This window comes from Miscanthus floridulus, chromosome 5, assembly GCF_019320115.1.
Source record: "Miscanthus floridulus cultivar M001 chromosome 5, ASM1932011v1, whole genome shotgun sequence".
In the NCBI taxonomy this organism is placed as follows: domain Eukaryota; kingdom Viridiplantae; phylum Streptophyta; class Magnoliopsida; order Poales; family Poaceae; genus Miscanthus; species Miscanthus floridulus.
Genome location: NC_089584.1, coordinates 12,790,986 through 12,813,901, shown reverse-complemented (window position 1 = coordinate 12,813,901; position 22,916 = coordinate 12,790,986). Strand labels below are relative to the sequence as shown.

The 22,916-nt window shown below is 53.1% G+C and overlaps 1 protein-coding gene across 1 annotated transcript; it reads right to left on the bottom strand.

Moving 5' to 3' along the window:
- Positions 1-228: 228 nt before the first annotated feature.
- On the bottom strand, positions 229-906 carry LOC136454246 (uncharacterized). The gene has a single exon (XM_066454737.1). The coding sequence runs from the start codon at positions 904-906 to the stop codon at positions 229-231; it is 678 nt and encodes a 225-aa protein (XP_066310834.1).
- Between the last annotated feature and the right edge of the window lie 22,010 nt (positions 907-22,916).

The window sequence follows — 22,916 nt, the reverse complement described above, 5'->3', positions numbered from 1 at the left end:
GTGTGTGTCCTTACAACAGATGCTTCGTTCCTATATATTACTAAAAAGTTCACATGAATCCTGATGTTATGACGTTAAACTTTCTTATCCTCCACGCCGTTCGCCTTCTGTTAGGTTTCCACCATTTGACAGCTCTGACATACGGACCCGACCAATGATAATATCCATAATACCCTTCTCTATATGAGTGTCTACATAGAATAAATGTGGATGTTTTCTCTCTCTTCCTTATCCCTTCCTCCATGCCTTTCTCCTTCGTTCTGAGCAAGCGGGCGGCGTGGGCGAGCTCGCGTGGCGCGAACGAGTGGCGGCCAGCGAGCGAGCATGCGGACGCACGCAGTGGTGCGGGTGAGCGCGTGGCTGCCGGCGGGGGCGAGCTCGCGTGGCGCAAACGAGCGGCGGTTGGCAAGCAAGCACGCTGGCATAGGCGGCGGCGCGAACGAGCGCGCGGCTACCGACGGGTGGGCCAGCGCGTGCTGCCGACGGGGCGAGCTCATGCGGCTGATGGCGGGCGGGGTAGGCGCGTGGCTGTTGGCGGGGTGAGCGGCGGCCGGAGAGCGAGCATGCGGGCGCAGGCGGCGGCGCGAACGAACGCGCGGCTAACGGCGGCGCGAGCGAGCGCGTGGCTGCCGGCAGGGCGAGCTCGCGTGGCGCGAACGAGCGGCGGCCGGCGAGCGAGCACGCGGGCGCAGGCGGCGGCGCGAACGAGCGCGCGGCTACCGGCGGGCGGGCGAGCGCGTGCTGCCGGTGGGGCGAGCTCGCTTGGCTGATGGCGGGGAGGGCAGGCGCGTGGCTGTTGGCGGGGCGAGCGGCGGCCGACGGTGGGCGGGAGGGTGTGCGGCTGTCGGCTGCCGGCGAGCCCCCATCCGGGGCGCAAAGGCACGACTGGTGTGGAGGCGTGGCCATCGCGGCCGCGGAGGGACGACAGCGGCTACTCACGCGATGGCAACCGCGCCCACCCTCGTGGCTACGCGGGCTGTCCTGCGGGAAGAGCAGGGCTGGAGCCCCACAGTCGCAACAGTCGTCCACGAGGTGCTCAGCGCGAGCTGGTCAGACACCGCGAGCGAGCCGACGAGGATGATGTGGCCGCGACGGCGAGCGAGGAGACTGCGTCCACGGTGCCGAGGACGCACGCGCGGCGTCCACGGCAACGAGGACGGGCTGCTGGACCGGGAGCGCAACAAGCGCCGGAGGGGCAGGACCGCAGGAGCGCGACGTGTGTGGGGAGGGATTGGGAGAGAGGGGGGCATTTTGTACATTTTTCCTAGTTGGGTCCACATGTCAGGGCTAATAAACGGTGGAAATCTAACGGAAGACGAACAAAATGGCGTGGATGACAAGAAAGTTTAGCATCATGACACCAGAGTCTGTGTGAACTTTTTAGTGGCATGTAGGAATGGAGTATCTTTCGTAATGGCACACAGGGAAAAACCTCCTTTTATTAGGCGCACACACGAAATTACATGCGGATGAAAACCGTCTTCGGCTTTTTAGGTGGTAATACATAGTCTTGTTTAGTTCCGTCCATAAAGTTTACTCAATATCTTATCGAATGTTTGGACACATGCATAGAATATTAAATATAGACTAAAAATAACTAATTACACAGTTTGTGACTAATTTACGAGATGAATCTTTTAAACCTAATTAGTCCAGATTTGACAATGGCCCAGTTCGGCTTACCCCATATTCGGCTTGTTCGACTTTTTTTCAGCCGGAATAGTGTTTTTCTCTCACAAAAATTCAGCCAGAACAGTGTTTTCCAACGAGTTTCAGTCAAAATTCGACCAGTCGAACGAGCCAATGTGGTGCTACAGTAACATATATGCTAATGATGGATTAATTAGGCTTAATAAATTTGTCTAGCAGATTACCGACGGATTCTGTAATTTATTTTTTTATTAGTATCTAAACACCCTATGCGACACCCTTGCACTTTAAAATTTTACACATGGATTTAATCCGGGCATAAATTGTGATATCGCCACCAGCCCGGCTGCCCAGCGTAGGGTCATATGTTTTCAAATTTCAATAAATTGTGGCTATCGACCACACAAAATCAATTTGCCGTACCACACATTATGTTATGCAGTTATGTTCCATTGGCAAAGATCAGTTAAGGTAAAATTTTCTTCTAACGAGCGCACGAAAAAAAACTCTGAAAATTAGCTAGTGTGGCGATGTGCCCGGATTTGGTTTGTACGGAGTGGTGAATATACGCTCAAAATAAATTAAAGCGTGGTCCGAATGCTTGATACACCTACACAGCTGCCGATTGAGACAAAGATCGTAGTGCCATTTCTACATGGGCTTGGGACTTTCAGCCTTGATGGGATCAGCCAATCCTGCATTGGCCCAAGCCCCAAGCACAAGTAAAACAGTTCTCTTGTTTTTTTTTTATAGGAGTGAAAACGGTATGAATATTTTTCGACAGTATTCGAGACCGAATCTATTTAGAGGCGTTCAGATTTGTCCGTATTCAAGTCCGGATATTCAACATCCGATACCTTATCCGTATCGAATACTCAAATCGTATTTTTATGATGTCGATATCTAATCATATCATATCCGGCATTGTTAATGCAATCCATATTCGAATCCAAATCCGGACAAAAATATGAAAACAAATGCGTATCTAATCCTTTTTCATCTAACAATGCGATGACCGCGAGTCGTCACCCTCTCCTCTGTCTCTTCTCCTTCTTCTCCCGCTACAGTTGCCCAGGGCGAAAAGAAGGTACAGCTACAGCTTGCTTTTCCCAGCGGCATCGGCGAGGCGGAGGCGGCGACGACGCAGGAGAATAACTTCTCCCGGCCTCTTCCTCGCCCCGGTGGCGTTCTTCTCCAGCGTCACTGGCGAGGTCAGGGAGTGTACAGGAGTCCAAGGTCAGCGCTTCGTCGTCTCTGTCAGGTGATGAAGCTGCTAGCATTCTTCCTCAAGGGTGCGGAGCAGGCTGCAGGTGTTTTGGACGACTGGTGGCTGGATCAAGCTCGTCCCTCCCTCGACGGCAGCGGTCGTCGTTGGTGAGTCCAGATCCAGGAGCTGAAGAGCTTGGGGCGCGGCCCCGGTTGATGGGCGACCGCCGATGGCTTCATCTACTTCGACTCCCATCAAAGCCATTGTGCGATGGGGCTCCTTCAGCTCAGGGTGGTGCTGGTGCCCGACGTCTTCGACGGCGGCGGTGGCCGGCGACGAGGATTTCAAGCGATCGGTTTCATGGAGGACTTAGGGGCTTTGGTGTAATTATTCTTTTCTTTAGGGTCCCTCGTGATGTTTGGCTGGGACAGCTGTCTCTGTATCCTTTACGTGCGTGTCTGTATTCATACGTCTATATGTATGTCTTCCTTATCTAGAAATAGTGATACGTATTATAAAAAAATGCGATGCCCGCCAAACCGATACTAGTAACGAAAGCCTCTTCTATGCCCCGGCGGGAATGAATGCCTAGAAGAGGATTCACAATATGGGATGCTTAATGGGATGCTTAGAGGGAGTGTTCAGCATATACCAATTGTTTTTTTTTTACCATCGCATACTATTAGCAACTAATGCTAAGGGTGGATCTAGGACCATTTCCATTTCCATTTCCACACGTAACTCTGGTCAATAGTACATGACATTAGGACGGACAAATATAATTGCATCGTATTACCTATGTTTTTTCATAGAATGTAGCTTGATATGACACGATCTTCTAAGTTATACCTTCATATGTAGAACTTCGAAACCGGAACCTATATATGGTCCGGACGTTATTTTTAGTGCGGAATGCTTGTGGAGTCCAAGATAGACCCGAACCTGATACGGATTGGCCTTCCAACTTGGATTAGATGCCCATGATGGTATTCTAACGTAGTGGTCAAGGGAAGGACATTTTAGGCATCCTTGAGGTGTTCTGCATATGGTTAGGGTGTGCTCCAACTTGAGCCAGTCCTAAGTTTGATTATCAGGTCCAAGACGACGCACAACAAATGATAGAAACAGACATGTCGTGATGTTTGGGAGGCCTTGCATCCTGTTTGTTTGAACTTATTAGCTCGGTTTATTAGTCTGGTAGAGTGTTTTTTCTCACAATAAAATAACATCAGTCAGCTTATCAGCCACAAAACCATCAGCCGAATACAATGATATTGAAATGGGACTACATCAATTTGAAAGTTTATCAAATAAGTTTTCCATCGTACACATGGACCTCAATCACACTCTGACTGCATGAGCTGTGACCATGGCAATATAATACGGTCAGGGTACCGACAAACTAAATGTTGTGATTTGATAGGTTTGCATCCCAAGATGGGTCCTGAGCGTGGCGCATCCACCTCCCATGAGTTATATAGAAGCCACGTAAGAAGTCTCTCCAAGGTTATAGCATCCTCAAATTGTTCTCTTAATACATTGAAAGTGCCAACATTAGGTAGCAACAGATTCCTACTAACTTACTTAGTTCGAAAACAGATGACTCTATAGAATTCAAAAAAAAAAAAATCGAAATCGTGCATAGCACGTGCTTCATTAAGGGGAGATAGATGTTTTAGTACATCTCGACCCAACGACGGCGAGGTGCCGCATTTTGTACGAGGAACACACAACACAAATCACCCGCTTGAACGGTGCTGCCACTACTTTGTACTAACTAAGTAAACTTTCTTTTGCGACAAGTAGATATATAGCGAGGTTAAACCCCTATGGCGCGAACAGCGGTGCAAGCGAACGGAATCCCGCGCTGACCCACTCGGCTCCCTCCATTTGTATCCCTTGCATCACCTGTGCAACTGATGAAGGTGCTCCACCGAAGGTCCTCCGATTCCGCTCCTTCCAAGTCTCCCATGAGACAAGCAGCACCAAAGAATCAAATCCCTTTTTGAACCCGGATGATATCTCCCTCCTCGATGCCAGCCACCAGTTCACCAAATCAGCATCACCGTTTGGGCAAAGGAACTGGAACCCAACCCTTTGGAGCAGTCGATGCCACAACTCTCTGGTGAACACGCAAGCAGCGAACAGATGATCAGCCGTTTCGGGCTCCTGTGAACACATCACGTAGTCGTCGTTTGCTTGCAGCCCATGGCGTCGTCTCCTCGCCGCTGTCCAGAGTCGCCTGTGGAGAGCGAGCCAAAAGAAAATTTTGACCTTTGGTGGCGCGGCCGTCGCCCAGAGCTCGGCTGCCCCAATCATTTGGACACGTCCATGGAAGAAGGCGCGATACGTCGAAGAACTGGAGTATACGCCATCAGTCGTCAGGTTCCAGACCAACTTGTCGGGGACGTCCTGCTGTAGCTGGGTGCCATCCACCATTTCCCACACCCGTAGGAATTGGGTGATGAATGTGGCCGATGTCGCACCGGAGACATCTCTCGTCCACTGCCTGTTGGCTAGAGCAACGCGGACGCAGCGGCGACGTCGTCGGCTGGGCACAGACGCGAACACAACCGGTGCCCAGTGACATATTGGACCAGCAGGGAGCCAGTCATCGGTCCAGAATCTTGCGGTTGCTCCGTCACCCAGGATGATTGAGGTGGCGGCGTTGAACATGTGGGCAACGCAGTGCTCCGCCGTCGCCGGCAACAACGCCCAAGCCGAGTCTGGGCGCGTGCGTCGTAGCCACTCCCATCTCAATCTGAGAGCGTAGCCGAGTATCCTGAGGTCCGGCTGTCCGAGGCCACCAAGGTCCCTGGGAGCACATACCACAGTCCAGGCGACTTTACATTTCCCACCAGCGACCGTAGTGCTCCCTGCCCATATGAAAGCTCGCCTGCACTTATCAATGGCAGTGATTGCCCATGCTGACAAGGTGCAGCAAATAGCGATGTCGGGGACCTAATACCGTGGTACCCCAGAAGGTGGAACCAATAACCATCGGACGTTAAAAACTTCTGGACGGATAAGGGCGCCGTAATGTCCCTTGCTCGAATGACAGGAGTTGGGTTCCGCCTCGCTCGACGCCTTTGAGATAGCTGTGCCTCGCCCGAGGGCTCAGGGCTAGTCTCCGTCTCGCCCGACGCCTTTGGGGCGGGCTCGGTCTCGCCCGAGGGCTGAGGGATAGACTCTGCCTCGCCCGACCCCGGAGGGGCGGGCTCGGTCTCGCCCAAGAGATAAGGACTGGTCTCTGCTTCACTTGACGGCCAGGAACGAGCCTCGCCCTGCTCGATATCTAAAGACTGGTTTTATCTTACCTGACAACTTCTCCCCGTTCCCTCATGATGATGGGTATAGGGCAAGACGAGACGTTCGGGTCAACCATGGCTCTAAGGACCATACCCTGCGCCCTGGCAGGAAAAGTACTGCCAGGGAACGACGGGACAGGTGCTTTAGACCCTTTCGGGCGCCGTAGAGCCCGAAAGGTATTACAGGTGCGTGCTCCTCGCCCTATAGAGTTGTAGGCGCCGCCTTCAGCTCTGGGACACGGAACTCGACGAAGATATACGACAACCGCTACGCTCTAGAAAAGGATTTGCTATCTCCACGAACGATGGATATTCCGCCACCACGCTATGGACCCAAGGGAGCGGTGCCCGCTTCCCGACCCCTCAGGTCCACCAAGTCAGAAGACCTTTGCCATGGCGCTACTCCGGACCCCGACCTTGCGTACCTTCGACGAAGACTCATAGGAACCAGAAGGCATGCGGAGCAAGGCTGGGGGAGGCTCATAAGTCAAAACCACTATACTGCAGCCCATACCCTGCGCAGGGCGGCATTCTGTAACCAACCTGACATTCTATAGAGGCATCGACAGTATTGTAGGCGCTTATTTTCCTTCGCACTCATCAGAATGAAGAACTAGGCCGGGTAGACATGAGCCACAAGACTAGGTAGAGTACGCATCCTAAAGCCCTCACCCTTGTAAAGCTAGCCCCTTCATCTATAAAAGGGGATGCGCTTTCTCCATCAAAGGGACCGATCTTTGACCGAACAACACAAGACACTCACACACACAGTCAAGCTGCTACCAAGCTCTTGGCCTCCTTTCAACCCTTCCATCAGAGACTTGGGACCAGTCCCTCTCTCGATCATTTGTACCCCCTACTACGAACTATTTTCGGTGCTAATAACACGAGCAGCAACAAACTGGACATAGGGACATTCAGCCCGAACCAGTATAAATCTTGTGTCCTTTAGCGCACCATCTGAGCCTAACGCGCATTACTATAAATTTACTTGCCGGTGCTTGTACGAAACACCGACAGTTGGCGCGCCAGGTAGGGGACTTGCGTGTTCCAAATCAGGCCTCGGATGGCCACCCACGCAATCAGCTAGACCCCGAGCACACACATGCGTTTCGGCGACCTAGATTTCATTGTCACACTAGGAGAGCTAGCGCTGACTCACACGGCCGCCCAGTCTCTCCCTTCCATCAACCTCGACCGTCTGAGGCTTGAGGGCCCATCGGGCAACTCCCTTGGACCCTAGTCATCAAGGGAGGCCTCCCGCAACATCGCCCTATTTCTGGAAGGCCCCGTACGGAGCACCCCGACAGCGTTTCCGTTTGGTCTCCGTAACGCTGCGGCGACCGCTGGCCACCTTCTGGCACTACGTGTGGTTCAGTCACCCACGGACATCGAGTTCATGGGGGCGATTGAGCATGATACGGAGACTCTCTACGGGCTCCTCAATGAGGAGCTAGGATTTCTCTCCAGCTTGGACTCCAGTAGGGGGAGCCACCACCCTTCCCGGGAGTGCTTCATGGCGCAGACCCCCGAGGGGCACGTCGAAAGTGTCTCCGGGGAAGAGGTTACCCCGACAAACAACCCTGACGGCAAATCTGGGGAAGAGACGACATCCCTATCTCACCTAAGGATGGAGCAGCTGAGGGTCCGTCAGCAAGAAATCGATGAGGTCGGGCAAGGGCTCGTCTAGGAGTACGCAGACATTAATCGCGAGATTGAACGCCGCAAAGACAGGGGGCGCGCGTGTGCCACGGCCCGCACCATACACCAAAGGATCCTCACCGATGATGGGACCCTTCCTCACTTTGCCCGAGTAAGCCAGAACATCGCCGCAGCAACCGCCTTGCTGCATGGCCTTCCAAAGGCCGCGACGTCCGAGGATCGCCGTGCCCGTCGAGAAATTCGCACGTTGCTCGAGCATGCGGCGGCGCAGCAGGAGGAAAGTTCGTTGTCTCGATGACACGAACCCAACACCAGCCAGTGCATGCCCTTAGTGTGTCCCACCAAGGATGTGTCCATTCACCAAACACCGCCAGGCGGTAGGCAGCCCTCCGCCATCCTAGTGCATCAACGCCTCGGCCATGGCCGCGACGTACACAGCATCATCGACGCTCAGAAACGCGCCCACGGCAACGATGGAGAAGCAGCACACCGTGGCTACCATCCCGATGTGGAGGACGCTACGACAGCAATGAGGACCGAAGCCCGAGCCCTGACCTGCTAGGTCCTCAGGCCTTCGGTCGACACATCCTCAATGCTGCGTTCCCCCTAAGGCATCGACCGCCTACCAACATCCCTAAATATTCTGGCGAAACAAATCCCGAGCTTTGGCTCGAAGACTATCGGCTTGCATGTTAGGCCGGTGGTGTGAGTGATGACAATTTCATTATTCGCAATCTCCCGCTGTTCTTGGCCGATTCGGCGCGAGCATGGCTAGAGCACCTACCATCCAATGCCATTTAGTGTTAGGCGGATCTGATGGAGATCTTCGTGGGCAACTTCTAGGGCACGTACAAATGCCCTAAAAACCCATGGGACCTCAAGAACTGCCGCCAGAAGGCCGATGAAACCCTCTGTGGGTACATCCGGCGCTTCTCTCGGCAGTGCAACGAGCTCCCTAACGTCGCCGACCCCGATGTGATAGGAGCCTTCCTATCCGGGACAACCTGTGAATCCCTGGTCCACAAGCTAGGACGTAGGGGCCCGCGGACTACCAAGGAACTCCTAGACATCGCCACCAGTCACGCCTCTGGAGAGGAGGCGGTCGGAGCCATCTTTGATCGCTCCGACGGAAAGACGAGGCGGGACGAGGACGCCGGCGAAGGCGCCTCCAACCGTCCCACCAAAAGGAAAAATAAGAAGCAACGGTGCGACAACTCACTCGTGGCCGTTGACGACCGCAAAGGTGGCCGGAAGCCCGCGGAGGGCACTCCGAACCACTTCGAGAAAATGCTCGAGGGGCCATGCCCAAACCACGCCTTCTCGGCCAAGCATCTATACAAGGATTGCGGCCTCATGCACAAATACTTGTCCAGGGGCCTTAATAAAGGGGAGTAGGGGAAGGAGCCTGTTCTCGTCATAGACGACGCAGAGGAGAAGGACAATGCCTTGCCAACGCCGATCGATGCCCTCATGATCTTCAGAGGATCAACGGCCTACGACTCCAAGCGCCGCTAGAAGGTCACGCGCCATGAGGTCTACACAGCTGGACCAGCCATGCCTGCCTTCCTCCGGTGGTCGGAATCCGCCATAACCTTCGACCGGACCGACCATCCGGATACCGTCCCACACCCGGGAAGGTACCTACTTGTCATCGATCCAATCGTCGGTCCAAAGTGGCTCACGAAAGTACTGATGGACAGAGGCAGCGGCCTCAACATCATGTACGCCAAGACGCTCGACAAGATGGGCGTCGACCGAACGAACCTCCATCCCATCCGAGCGCCTTTCCATGGCGTCGTGCTTGGTAGGCAAGCCGTGCCACTGGGGCAGATCGATCTGCCTATCACTTTTGGGGATCAGTCCAATTACTGGACTGAGACCCTCACCTTCGACGTAGTGGGGTTCCCGGGGACTTTCCATGCCATCCTAGGACGACCATGCTACGCGAAGTTCATGGCCATCCCCAATTATACGTACCTTAAGCTAAAGATGCTGGCCCCCCGCGGGGTCATCACCATCGACACCTCCTTCCAGCGCGCTTACGAGTGCAAAGTCGAATGCTGCGGACACGCATCCACAGTCATCGCCTCCAAAGAGCTCGCCACCCTTAGGGAGGAGGTCGTTGAAGAGGCACCCGACGCAAAGAGGTCATCTGGGTCATTCGAATTGGCGGAAGGACCCAAGGAGGTCCTCTTGGATCCCAGCAACTTCGAGGGCAAAAAAGTCTGTATCGGGACCGCGCTCTCCTCCGAATAGGAAAGCACGCTCGTCGACTTCCTCCACGATAACAAAGACATCTTTGCGTGGAAACCCTCGGATATGCCGGGCATCCCGAGGGAGGTCGCCGAGCATACTCTCTAGATCCTCCTGGGCTCCAAGCCAGTGAAGCAACGCCTGTGCCATTTCAACGAGGAAAAACGCCGAGCCATCGGCGAAGAAATAGCAAAATTGTTAGCTGCTGGGTTCATTAAGAAAGTATACCACCCAGAGTGGTTAGCAAATCTTGTTCTTGTGCGAAAAAAGAGCGGGAAATGGAGAATATGTGTCGATTACACAGGCCTCAACAAGGCGTGTCCAAAGGATCTATTTCCTTTACCACGAATAGACCAAATAGTCGATTCCACCTCAGGGTGCGAAACCCTCTGCTTCCTTGACGCATACTCCGGCTACCACCAAATCACGATGAAAGAGTCCGACCAGCTCACGACATCTTTTATCACCCCCTTCGGATCGTTTTGCTACATTTCAATGCCGTTCGGTCTGAAGAATGCTGGGGCAACTTACCAGCACTATATGCTCAATTGCTTTGGAGACCTCATCGGGCGAACCGTTGAGGCCTATGTCGATGACATCATAGTCAAGTCCAAGCGAGCTGACCACCTTGTCGCCGACCTTGAACAAACCTTTGCGAAACTCCGGGCAAACGACATCAAACTCAATCCCAAAAAATGTGTTTTTGGGGTCCTGAGGGGCATGCTGCTCGGCTTCATCATCTCCGAGCGTGGCATCGAAGCCAACCCAGAGAAGATATCAGCCATCACAAGGATGGGCCCAATCCAAAACATAAAGGGGGTTCAATGGATCACAGGATGCCTAGCCGCCCTCAGCCGATTCATTTCGCGCCTTGGCGAACGAGGACTCCCCCTTTATCGACTCCTAAAGAAATCTAACCGCTTCGAGTGGACAGCCGAGGCTCAGGAGGCGCTTGACATGGTTAAGCGATTTTTAACTAAACCTCCGGTCCTAGTTCCTCCATGCAATGGAGAATCCCTCCTACTGTATATATCGGCCACCACCCAAGTGGTTAGCTCCACCTTAGTGATAGAGCGAGAGGAAGAGGGGCACACCTTCAAGGTGCAGCGTCCTGTATATTTCATTAGCGAGGTGTTATCCGACTCCAAAGCCTGCTACTCCCAAATCTAGAAACTCCTCTACACCGTCCTCATCACCAAGAGGAAGCTATGCCACTACTTCGAGTCACACCCTGTAATAGTAGTGACATCATTCCCCCTCAGTGAGGTCGTCCGTAGCCATGACGCTATGGGAAGAACCGCAAAGTGGGCGCTCGAGCTGATGGATCAGGGCATTTCTTATGCCTCCCGAACAGCAATCAAATCTCAGGTACTGGCTGACTTCATCGCAGAGTGGACCGAGGTCCAGATGCTACCAACAGTCGTCGATCAAGAGTACTAGACAATGTACTTTGACGGATCGCTGATGAAGAAGGGCGTCGAAGCAGGACTAGTTTTTGTATCCCCCCTCGGGGTCCACATGAGGTACATGGTTTGGCTCCATTTCCCCTCATCAAACAATACTACAGAATACGAAGCGCTCATCAACGGCCTATGAATCACCATTGAGCTAGGCATTCGATGCCTCGACGTTAGGGGCGACTCTCAGCTGGTCGTCTACCAGGTCATGAAGGAGTCATGCTGCCATGACGCCAAGATGGAGGCATACTGTCAAGAAGTTCGATGGCTGGAGGACAGATTTGACGGCCTTGAACTCAATCACATCCCAAGGCGCCTCAACGAAGCAGCCGACACGCTCGCGAAAGCAGCGTTCGGCCAAGAGCCAGTCCCAACAGGCATCTTTGCCAGCGATCAACATAAACCCTCAGTACGCTACGCGGGGTCAGAACAAGCCGACGATGGCCCATCTAGTCCGACCCCAGGGGCCAATCCACCAACTGCTCCGCCCGACCCCGAGGTCATGGAGCTTGAAGAGGACCCAGCAACGGAGTCTGACCCTCCCGATGACTGGAGAACTCTTTACCTCGACTACCTCCTCCATGACATACTACCGGCAGATAAGACGGAAGCCCGACGGCTCGCGCGACGCGCCAAGTCCTTCATTCTTGTAGAGGGCAAACTCTACAAACGGAGTCACATCGGTATTCTGCAACTCTGTATCCCTGGTGAACAAGGGAAGCTCCTACTGGGTGACATCCACGGTGCAATCTGCGATCATCATGCCGCACCAAGAACCTTGGTTGGAAATGCATTCCGACAAGGCTTTTACTGGCCCACCGTAGTAGCCGATGCAGAGCAAATTGTACGCACCTGTGAAGGGTGTCAGTACTTCGCTCGGCAAACACACCTCTTGGCCCAGGCACTCCAGATGATCCCCATCACGTGGCCCTTCGTGGTCTGGGGGCTCGACCTGGTTGGGCCACTCAAAAAGGCGCTCGAGGGCTTCACCCACCTGCTTGTCACCATAGACAAGTTTACAAAATGGATTGAAGCTCGACCAATATCCATGATCAAATCCGAGCAAGCTATGCTGTTCTTCCTCGACATCATCCATCGCTTTGGAGTACCGAACTCCATCATCACAGACAATGGCACGCAGTTCACCGGTAGGAAATTCGTTCGATTCTGTGATGAACAACACATCTGGATCAATTGGGCAGCCGTCGCACACCCCCAAACGAACGGGCAGGTCGAGCGCGCAAATGGCATGCTCCTTCAAGGCCTCAAACCTAGAATTTTCAACCGGTTGAACAAGTTCGGTGCGTGCTGGCTCGCTGAGCTCCCAACCGTGCTCTGGAGCCTAAGGACAACTCCTAGCCGGGCCACCGGCTACACACCTTTCTTCATGGTCTACGGTTCCGAGGCCGTTATCCCAATGGACCTCGACTATGGAGCACCAAGAATCAGAGCATACGACAAACAGGGGGCCGTAGCATCTCACCAAGATGCCTTAGACCAGCTAGATGAAGCCCGCGACATCGCCCTCCTCCATTTAGCTAAGTACCAGCAGGCGTTGCGATGGTACCACAGCCGACGGGTACAGGGTCGAGCCTTCAACATCGGAGACCTCGTCCTCTGCCTTGTGCAGAGCAACAAGGACCGCCACAAACTCTCCCCGCCCTAGGAAGGGCCCTACGTCGTCGCGGAAGTACTTCGCCCGGGCGCCTACAGGTTGAAAACCATCAACAGTGAGGTCTTCACCAACGCTTAGAACATTGAGCAGCTACGTCGTTTTTACCCTTAAAATAAGCGTATACTCTTCCTTATCAGTTTTTGTCATTACAAAACCTCGATCCTTAGTAACTTCCGACCCCTGCAAATCGCGAGGGTCAGACCTCACTCGGGGGCTGTCATGAGTAATACAAGTATTACGCTTGCAAAAACCTCCTGTGTCATATTTGCAAACATTCTCTAAGTTTTCCATTCTTCTCATAAACAAGTCCTAAGGGCTAAGATTTTGGGAATAAATTCTGAATACAACTGGTAGGACTACGGGAGACCCACACCCCAGCGGCTGTAACCTCTTTGCTCACTAGCTCAATCAGAATTAGTTCGCCCATGTTCCTAGTTTCTTACGACTTAGACCGTGAGAAGGGTCGGAGGGCACTAAAACCGTTTCTACAAAAAAGAGAAAGATAAAAAATTGCTTGCCATAAGCAAAAGATGAAAATTTGTTCATTTTTTGCACAAATTCGCCACTTACAAAGTGATTTCATTACAAAAAGGACTAATATACTTGTAAATTCAGAGGACTGTTTACTCGAGGGCTTCCCCACAAAATTATTCAATTACAGTCTCTGCTTAGCTTTACTACAAGTACTGCTACGGTCGCCGCGCCACGCTCTCCATCGGCGACGCTCGGGGCGTGTACACGGGCCAGCTCGTCTACTACGGCCACCGCGCCACACTCTCCACCGACAACATCCCGCCGCTTCGCGGGATCCTCGAAGGCGCCATCATCTGCAACGCCTCCTCTAGGGCATCCAAGGACTACGCCATCGTCGTCAGCTGTAACCCCGACAGCGACGCCTCCACTAGGGCATCTGAGGGCTACGCCATCATCGCCAGCCACAACCCTGACAATGGCGTCAGGGTAGGAAATGCCTCCCGCCAAAGGAGGAACACTGTAAACGACGATGAAGTCGACAACGTACGGTGCCCACCAGCGCTCCTTCTCCTTCGGCAATAGCGACTCCTTAGCAAGGGCAGCACGCACCATCTCATCTATGTTGGATGACCTTCGGCTCGACATCACGCTCCAGATTCACGAGCGGATTTGTGAGTTTTCTCTCTCTCTGGCATTACTCTTCCTCACTTAGGAACCGCCGCGACGCATGGACACATTTGGCAGAAAGGAAGAAGAAGGAGAGGTGGTGGCTCAGAGGCAGAAGAGGAGGTGGGATGAGAACTCCCCTCCCCCTCCCTATTTAAAGAGGAGACGCTGCAGCTAAGGAAAGGCAAAAGGTTGGACAAAAAACTCTCTCCCTTCCCCTCCTTAAATGCAAAATCAATACTGATAGACCCCTAAGGGGACGCGCCAGAACTGACGGGACACACCCCGGTCGATGAGGCATCCCCCCGGTCAAACTAGACACTACCTGGGTATGGCCCGCCACTGACCCACTCCGAACGCGGCAATTAAAGCGCCCACATGGGTAGACGACCCTCCACCTCCCCATGCAGGATCACAAAATGATCCAACGATAGAAACAATGAACGAACATCCAAAGAAAGATAAGCATCTCTGCCTTCTTACTTTACGCGTTAAAATTTATTACCAAGCTTCCGACCCCGTCAAACGGCGGGGACATGAACATCACTCGGGGGCTACCGAGGATGTCTACCAGTCTAGACATACTCCTCACCCAACCCCTCCATACGCTTGAAACTAGGGGCGCGAAATACGGGCATAAAACTTTGAGTAAAACTAGACGAACTAGCAGACCCTACGCCTCGGTAGCTACGGTGTGTCTGTTCACCAGAAAAATCTTACTCAACGCCCCCCACGTCTCCAGCTTTGACGTCTGCCTTCTCAAGAAGGGTTCAGAGGGGTCCACCTATAGAATCTCCCCCAAAGGAGAAGCTATCAAGTTGCCCAAGTCAATTGAACGGCTCGGACCGCCACCGAGATACGAAAAACAAAGAATAGCGATTCTTATGCAGGTTACTCCAACCTCATCGTAAACATCAGAGCCCGAACCCCGCATGGACACATCTAGTAGGAGCTTTCCATCACTCATACCACCAAGGTAATGTTACCGACCCCACCTTCATTTCGATTATATTATACATATGCAAAACATTGCATCCCAATGCTTCGTGTCGCGTCACAAAATGGTCGTCGCCTCATTCGATATAGGTGGCAATAGGCCAAGGTTCGAAGGCCGGCCCGCGAAGGGCTCGAGGCCGCCTCATGCCAAACAAGAGCCAGGGAGAAGTAACTGAGACGAGCCCCAGCGGCCTTGCCTGACCCCGCTCAGAAACGGACAGGGACGTCTCAACCTTTTCTCGTTTGATTCTAACCCCGAGCCAAACACACAGAATCTCCATCGAGGAGAGGCCATCGGGCTGCCTAAGCCTATCGAACGGCTTAGGCATCTGCCGGGAGGCGGGTTAAGAAGTTGTGGAGTGCCACCAGAGGGCTCTATCGACCCCATCAGCAAATGATGGACCCGGATTCCACACGAATGTACCTATTAGCGAGCTCATTGAGCGTGATACTTGAGCCATCAAGGCAAGTGTCGTTTACTCAGCCCCTCCGATTGCGAAAATCGAGGATGGGGTAACACGCAAATTACGGCCGACCCCTATCAGACCCTGACAAGGCCCGGGGGCTCGAGCCGATCAATACAGGGACACAGGTTTGAAGGCCCTACCTTGCCAAGCCCATAGAGTCCCCAGTTGGGGATTTTTGTTGGAAGATAGGGCGAGGAATATTGCAATGCCATCCAAGGACTTCGCGGGATTCCATCTGAATGTTCTGGTTTCCAGTAACCCCCGACCCCAGCAAATGCAGGGGGTCGGACCTTACTCAGGGGCTAGTTAAGGTACGGCTACCTCCCTTCCTTTTTTCGAAACAATCTCCTCGCATCAAGACCAGTGGCAAGATTCGGGGGAACAGATTGGTAAGATCGCAAAAAAATCAAACAAAACAAAATTACGAAGCAAAATCACAAAACTATGTCTAGACTCGAAAATACCGACACTTGTTCACATATTACATATAAGTTGTGCTCAAAATTATTCGACTAACTACTCCCGCGAAGGGAGAACCATTTCTTTCAGATTATCCGCCAGGTTTTTCGCAAGGGGAGCCACCATCTTCTCAATTGCCTCCAGCTCATCATCCTCATAGGTAGGCGGGAAACCTTCGCTCATCACCTTTAGGTTGATCTCCTTCTCATAATGAGCATGGGCGACGGTGAAGGTCTAGGTGATCCCGGCGTGAAAAGCATCTTCCTCAAGTTGGCCCACCCATGCCGTGATACCAGTGGCACGAGCCGCGAGCGGGCTGGTCTCCACCGGCTCCACCAACTTCAGGGCATCAAGGACCACCCTGACCGTAGCTTGCAGAAGATCATGCTCGTCGCTCTTAGTCTGTATCGCACCCAATTTTGCAAAGCAAAACCAAGTACTCATATATGTGCGCCCAGGATGTCCAAACACACACATACATCACAAATTGCAATAGTATCAAAGTAAAGTACTTATTACATCGCATATCTCATCATAAAGTTAAATACAAAGTTTGCTCGAAGGCAATATTATTACAAACACAACGGAATAACTAGCCCAACTGCCATAGGGACTCCAACTGGTGAACGTCTCCCTAGTAGTCCTGGACATCCTCCGAAAACTCTTCATATCCATTATCTGTTACCCATCCGGGATTTTCATTGGATGTAAAGCAAGTGTAAGCTCACCATGCTTAGCAAGTATAACAAAGGGATCTATGAGGCTTAAATAGGCTTGACACTGTTTGACTGCGGTTCACAATTTTAGTTGATCAATTTTTAGCAACCTGAATTACTACTTTAATGAACAGTCCCAATTCCCAAGTGGTATTAAAGTATCATCAAGCTTTATCTCATAACCCATCCATCCATCATCCACAGTAACCACTAATCTCAAAGGATCTAGACCGCTCGTATCCGTGAGCATGGCTGTTATAACAGGTTAATTATTTCTGTAGAAATTGTACATCTTTACCCACCGAGCCATGATTCCCAATGCCAGGGTTCGCGAGACCCACTACACCTCTTCCTAGGAAGTGTGGCGGAGTTTCACTATGAAACCCTTAGCTAGTTGCACTAACAGGTCGTGGCTACAAAGGAATGTCACGCGTGGGCATCGCAGCACGGTGCACATCCTATCAGAAAAAGGAAAGATACCCTCTTACCCCTTACTAGAGCTACAGACGAGCTAGTACAAACTAGATAATAGGTTAAAGTCAGAGTCATGTGACACTCAAGGCTGTACGGTCCCTCCTGGTTGCCGCTTCAGGATTAAGTCCTTATGAAGAGGCACTAGAGTACTCACCCCCGTACTCTAGCCCCCTATCTGTTGCTAAAAAGTTCCATTTTATCACATTGCATATAGTCTTTAAACATGTTTAACAATTACTTCATGTTAAGCGCTGCAGCATCTATCCAAAATGCCTACCTAATAAACCCAGGTATCAAGGATATGTGGTACAAGGAATCATCTAGGTAAAGTCCTTAAAGGCAATTCAAATTAAACACATGCATGAATGTAAGTGGTAGTAGTTCATAGGTAACAAGGGGCCTTTGGTACACTTGCCTTCCTCAAAGTTGTCCTAGGAGTACTGCTGATCCTACTAGGGGTCCTCAGTCACCTCGAATGGCTCACCCTCTAATCGTGATCCAACATCAATCAAGCATCATTCCAATCATTACATGCATACAAGATAGAACTCCATTAAAACAGTACACCAAATAGTGAAAACATATGTTGAAAAGCTTACCGATCTATTCTACGTATTGCTACGAACACATGAGCGAAAGAATCACTCAAATCAGACTTAAAACGTGAAAGTTATGCACGAAATAAGATGTAATGGCAATTCTATAAATAAACTAACCTATTTTCAAATTAAAACAATTAAAAATCTGAATTTAAATGAAATTTGGACCTGGCATACTATTTCTGGAAATGACAGGGTCCTAAACGAATAAAATCAGGACCGAAAAATAATTATTTTGAACTAACCAGGACTGCGGGTTGATTCACTAAAAACCGAGGGGCTATTTTGTAAAACAGGCATGGCTGACCGCGTGTTGACCCGGGGCTGCTGACTCATCTGACACGTGGCGCACTGTGGTTCGCTCGGTGCACCACATGGCGTGGACCAGTGCTGACGCTGGCACGGTGCGCCGGGTCCATGGTTCACCGTGGACCGGCCACTTAAATCCAACCGGTTTCTAATCTGGGCCATCCGTGCTAGATCCAACGGCGCAGGGGTGAGGGCCGGGCGGTGGCTCACTGGGGAAGAAGGAGATGTCGGCGGCGCCATGGCCGGTGCGACTGGAGCTTGGGCTACGGCTTTCCAGGGCACCAAAACAAGATCTGAGGGCACGGGGACGGTCAGGAGCTCACCACAGGGTCGACGGTGGTGGTCACGGCGTCCGGGAGGGCTCCGAAGCTAGTCGTCGATGGCGGCCGCGAACTAGAGAGAGAAAAGGCACGTGGGTGAGGATGTATCCTGGCCAAACAAGGCCAAAACGTGAATTGGGAATTACCAACGGGCGCGGGGAAGTTAGGCGGTGCTTCGGGTGGCTTTGGCGACGGCGTTCGCGCTCGGGAGGGGAGGATTCACCGGCGGTGGTGGCTCACGGCAGCGAGCAAGGGATGGAGAAGGGCAGAGGGGAGGGGCTCAGCCTTTATAGGTGGGTGGCTATGGCGTACAAGGAAGGGGAGCAAGGCTGGTTCGGCGCTTTCCATACGGGCGCCGGTGGCCTTCCATCGGAGCCGCGCCATTGACGGGCAGAGAAAAGGAAAGGGAGCATCAGGGAAGGAAGGTGGAGGAAGAAGGCAGCGCTGACAAGTGGGGCCAGCGGGGCAGCGAGAGAGAGATGGGAGAGAGCGGTGGCGTGGGCGTTGTGGGCCGCGGTGCCGAGGTGGGCTGTGCTGGTGGGCTGGCTCGGCGATGAAGGCGGCCGAGCTGATGTGCGCGCGGGTGGCAAGCTAGGCCGCGTGGGGTGCGGGCCAGCGCGCCAGCGCGGGGCAGCCGTCGAGTGGGCCATCGCCAGGCAAGGCAGGCCGGGAAGTGGGAGGAAGAAGGCCGGGCTGGCTGGAGTTGGGCCAGAAGGTGAATTTTGTTTTTTTTCCAAATCAAATTTTTATCCAATTCTATTTTCTCCATTTTCATTTTTAAGCCAAATTCAAATAAGTTTTGAATTCAATTTCAAATCATCTAGCCCTACACTCAATCAAAAAAAACCGTATGATTCGGCATGAATGCAACAAATAAGTTTCTAAACTTATAGTTTATTTTATTTATACAATATTTATTATTTGGCCTATGTTAGAAATACCTAGAAAATGTATAAATAGGGCAAGAATTTAATTGCTAATTTGCAGTAGAATTTTGGGTGTTACAGTCTAAAGGGTCCTTCGTACATGGGCAAGCTCCTTTTCTAGCTTGACAGAGACATTTTCGGCGCTCAACCTTCGGCTCACCACGTCACTGAGATCCACCCAGAGAGAGCGGACCACCTCGACGTCCTCGTCCACCTTCTGCTAAAGGGCCGTGGCCCTACTCTCGGCCTTCCGCCTAAGGTCCCGCTCCATCTCCAGCTCCTTTAGGACCTCGCCGGCCTTCTCATTAGCCGTGGCATTCCTCTACAATAGCTCGTCTTGCTCCTTTCGGAGCTTGGCGATCTCCTCCTCATCCAGCTTTGACCTCGCCGACAAATCCTCAAACATCCCGTGGGCCTCCTCCATGTCCTGATGCGCCTAGGCCTCCTGCTCCTAGGCAGCAGCAAGCTATGCGGCCATATCTACTCGTAGCTAGGCCTCCTCGGAAAACCGATCCCACTCTACCTTCTGCTCGTGGAGGAATCGGGATTTATTCTGACTATGAGCAACAAGAATCTGAAGAGGAAGAATACCGGTATCAGAAATACGAAAACACAAAAACATGCGAAGAAAGAAGAAAACCAAGTGAATACCTGAGTAGTAGGGATAATGATCTCATGGAGGGCTCCTCTGGCCTGGTCCAGGGCATCCAGCATGGTCAAGATCCCAACGTCAAGACCCTCCCACTCCATGCTCTCGGAATGATCGTCGAGCGAGAAAAGAGCCGCCGTCGAATCCTAGGCGGCCATCCACTGGAGCGGTGGCTCCCCCCGCACGGGGGAGTGGCTGCCTCCCGATAAGGGGGCCAGGGGCGGCTCCCTCCTGATCCTATGCCGCACCACCACCACGACGCCCGAGGGCCCTCCGACCGGATCCTCCTCCTGGTCCGCTTCGAGTGCCATGGGCGGATCCACCTGGGCCCCCGGTGGCGTGGATTACACAACGCCCTCGAGCGCCACCATGGCTACGCCCGGCTGATCCTGGCTTGGCGCGGTCACGACCACCTCCACCGGTGGTATGCGGCCCTCGGCCGGCTGTACCACGTCCGCCATGGAGGAAGCCGCCTGCTTGGCAACCACCGAGGGCGCGGGCGCCACCACAGGAGCCATCGGGTCGGCCAACGCGGCTCCAATGTCGGCACCACTCCTGCCCAAAATAGGGGTGATGCCAGGCGGCGCCATCCATCCCACTTGAATGGCGAGGCTCTTCTTGGGCGTCAGGCCCAGGGGGTGACCCGTCCGCAAGAACCTACACAAAGGTAATAGCCATTAGGTCAAAATAGAAATGGAAAAAGGATGAAAACAGGGGAATCAGCAGCTTACGCTGACGCCCTCGGCCGATGGAAGCATTTTGGGGACGGATCCCCAGATCCCTGCCCCGACTTATCTGGGCGAGACCATTTCGAGCCTGCCCCCTGCTCTGAGGCAGTGGAGCTCATCTCCCTCACCTCATGGGGCGTGGCACCAGAGTCGCTCCCCTCCATCGTCTCATGGGGTGCAGCATTAGAGACACTCCCCTCCACCATCACCTCAGGGTCAGCAGCGACAGGCCCGCCTTCCCCCATCCACCGATCCTCGACCGGCATGCCGTGCAAAGCGGCAGACTCTCCGGCCTCCACCGACCTCACCGACTCACTTCCCTCCGCGTGGAACGGGAAGGGTCCCTACATGGATGGGTGGGCACTTGTCAGCGTGTCCTCATCCTCCTAGATGCCCCAATCCACATCGACGACTACCTCATCGTCGTCATCATCGTCGTCGTTGTCATCATCACTGCTCACATCCTCTCCCTGATCCCGTGCCTCCTGCTTCAGTCGTTTCACCTTCTTCATCTGCTCCCTTGCTTTCTTGTCCCGCTCGGCCGTGAGTCGATTCGCCGCCACCACGGCCTTGTCCTTTGGCAGCGGAACTGGACTATCTTTGAAGACTAGCCCCCCTGGCTGGTCCTAATGTCGCAAAAGCAAGTATAAAAAATGGAGATTTAGGAAAAAGAAAAAGCACGGGAGAAGAAGGCTTACGAATTTGAAGAACCTAGGTTCTGGCCGCATTGGGGGATGTTCGGGCACCGGATACACAATGTCAAGGACGCTGCCTGTGGAATCCTTCGTCGGCTCCATCGCCTCCTTAATGCGCTGCGCCACTTCCAAAAAAGAGAGCGCCTCATCAACAAGCACCGTCCCCTCGAACGACATCCCGGGCATCATCCGATGCAGGGGAAGCACGTGCGCCATCAATGGCACCACCCTCCTCGCATGATAGGCACCAATAATCCGTGCCCCCTTTATGCCCTGTTCCTTCAGGGCTTGGAGGGCGGAAAGAAGGTCAGAGAGGTGTTTCTTGTCTTTGGACTAGAGGCCCCAAGCCCATGACTCTGGAGCCTTTTCAATAAGGCGCCCGATGTACCTCGGCAGGGTGGCACTCACATCATCCCTGACGTAAAACCACTGCGAATGCCATCCCTTGTTGGAGGTCGCTAGATGCATGAACGGGTAACCCCTCGACCAGGTATGGCGCAGATGAACGCTGGCACATCCCATCGGCACGCTCACATCCTTCCCCCCAACCTTCCTCTTTGACAAACTAATGGCAAAGAAATACCGCCATAGATCGAAATGGGGATCGATCCCTAGGAAACCCTTGCACAGGGCAACAAACACCGCCATATGTTGAACCCCATTGAGAGTTAGATGCTGTAGCTCCACCTCATAATAATCCAGCAGCCTCCGAAGGAATCTATGCACGGGTACCGCAAATCCCCGCTCATGGAAGATGGCAAAAGAAACGACATACCCTTCGAGCGGCGCTGGCTCACCCTCATCACCAGGTAACAGCCACTCCTAGACGGCGGACAGCGGGCGGAGAAGGCCACAGTGGATGAGGCCCTCCAAACGCCGTGAGGTGATGCTAGATCTACCCCATAACTCCATTAGAGCAATTGGGGAGAAAGGTGGGTGCAAGCTCGACGGCGGATATAGAGCATGCGCAAGCTTGACGGTGGATGCAACACGGATGCAAGCCGGTCGATGGTGGTGGTGCGGGTGCAGGAGGCTGGGGCGATTGGCGGTGGATGTTTCAGATGCAAAGGCAAGGGAGCGAAATACGGAACCCTGGGGGCGAACCCCGTGGTTTTATAGGGGCGATGGACGCGAGAAGGGCAACCGTCCGCCTCGATCTCTAGGCCTGCCACGTGCACCTCCATGTCACATCACGGGACACACGCCCACAGTCCCTATCCTCTCCC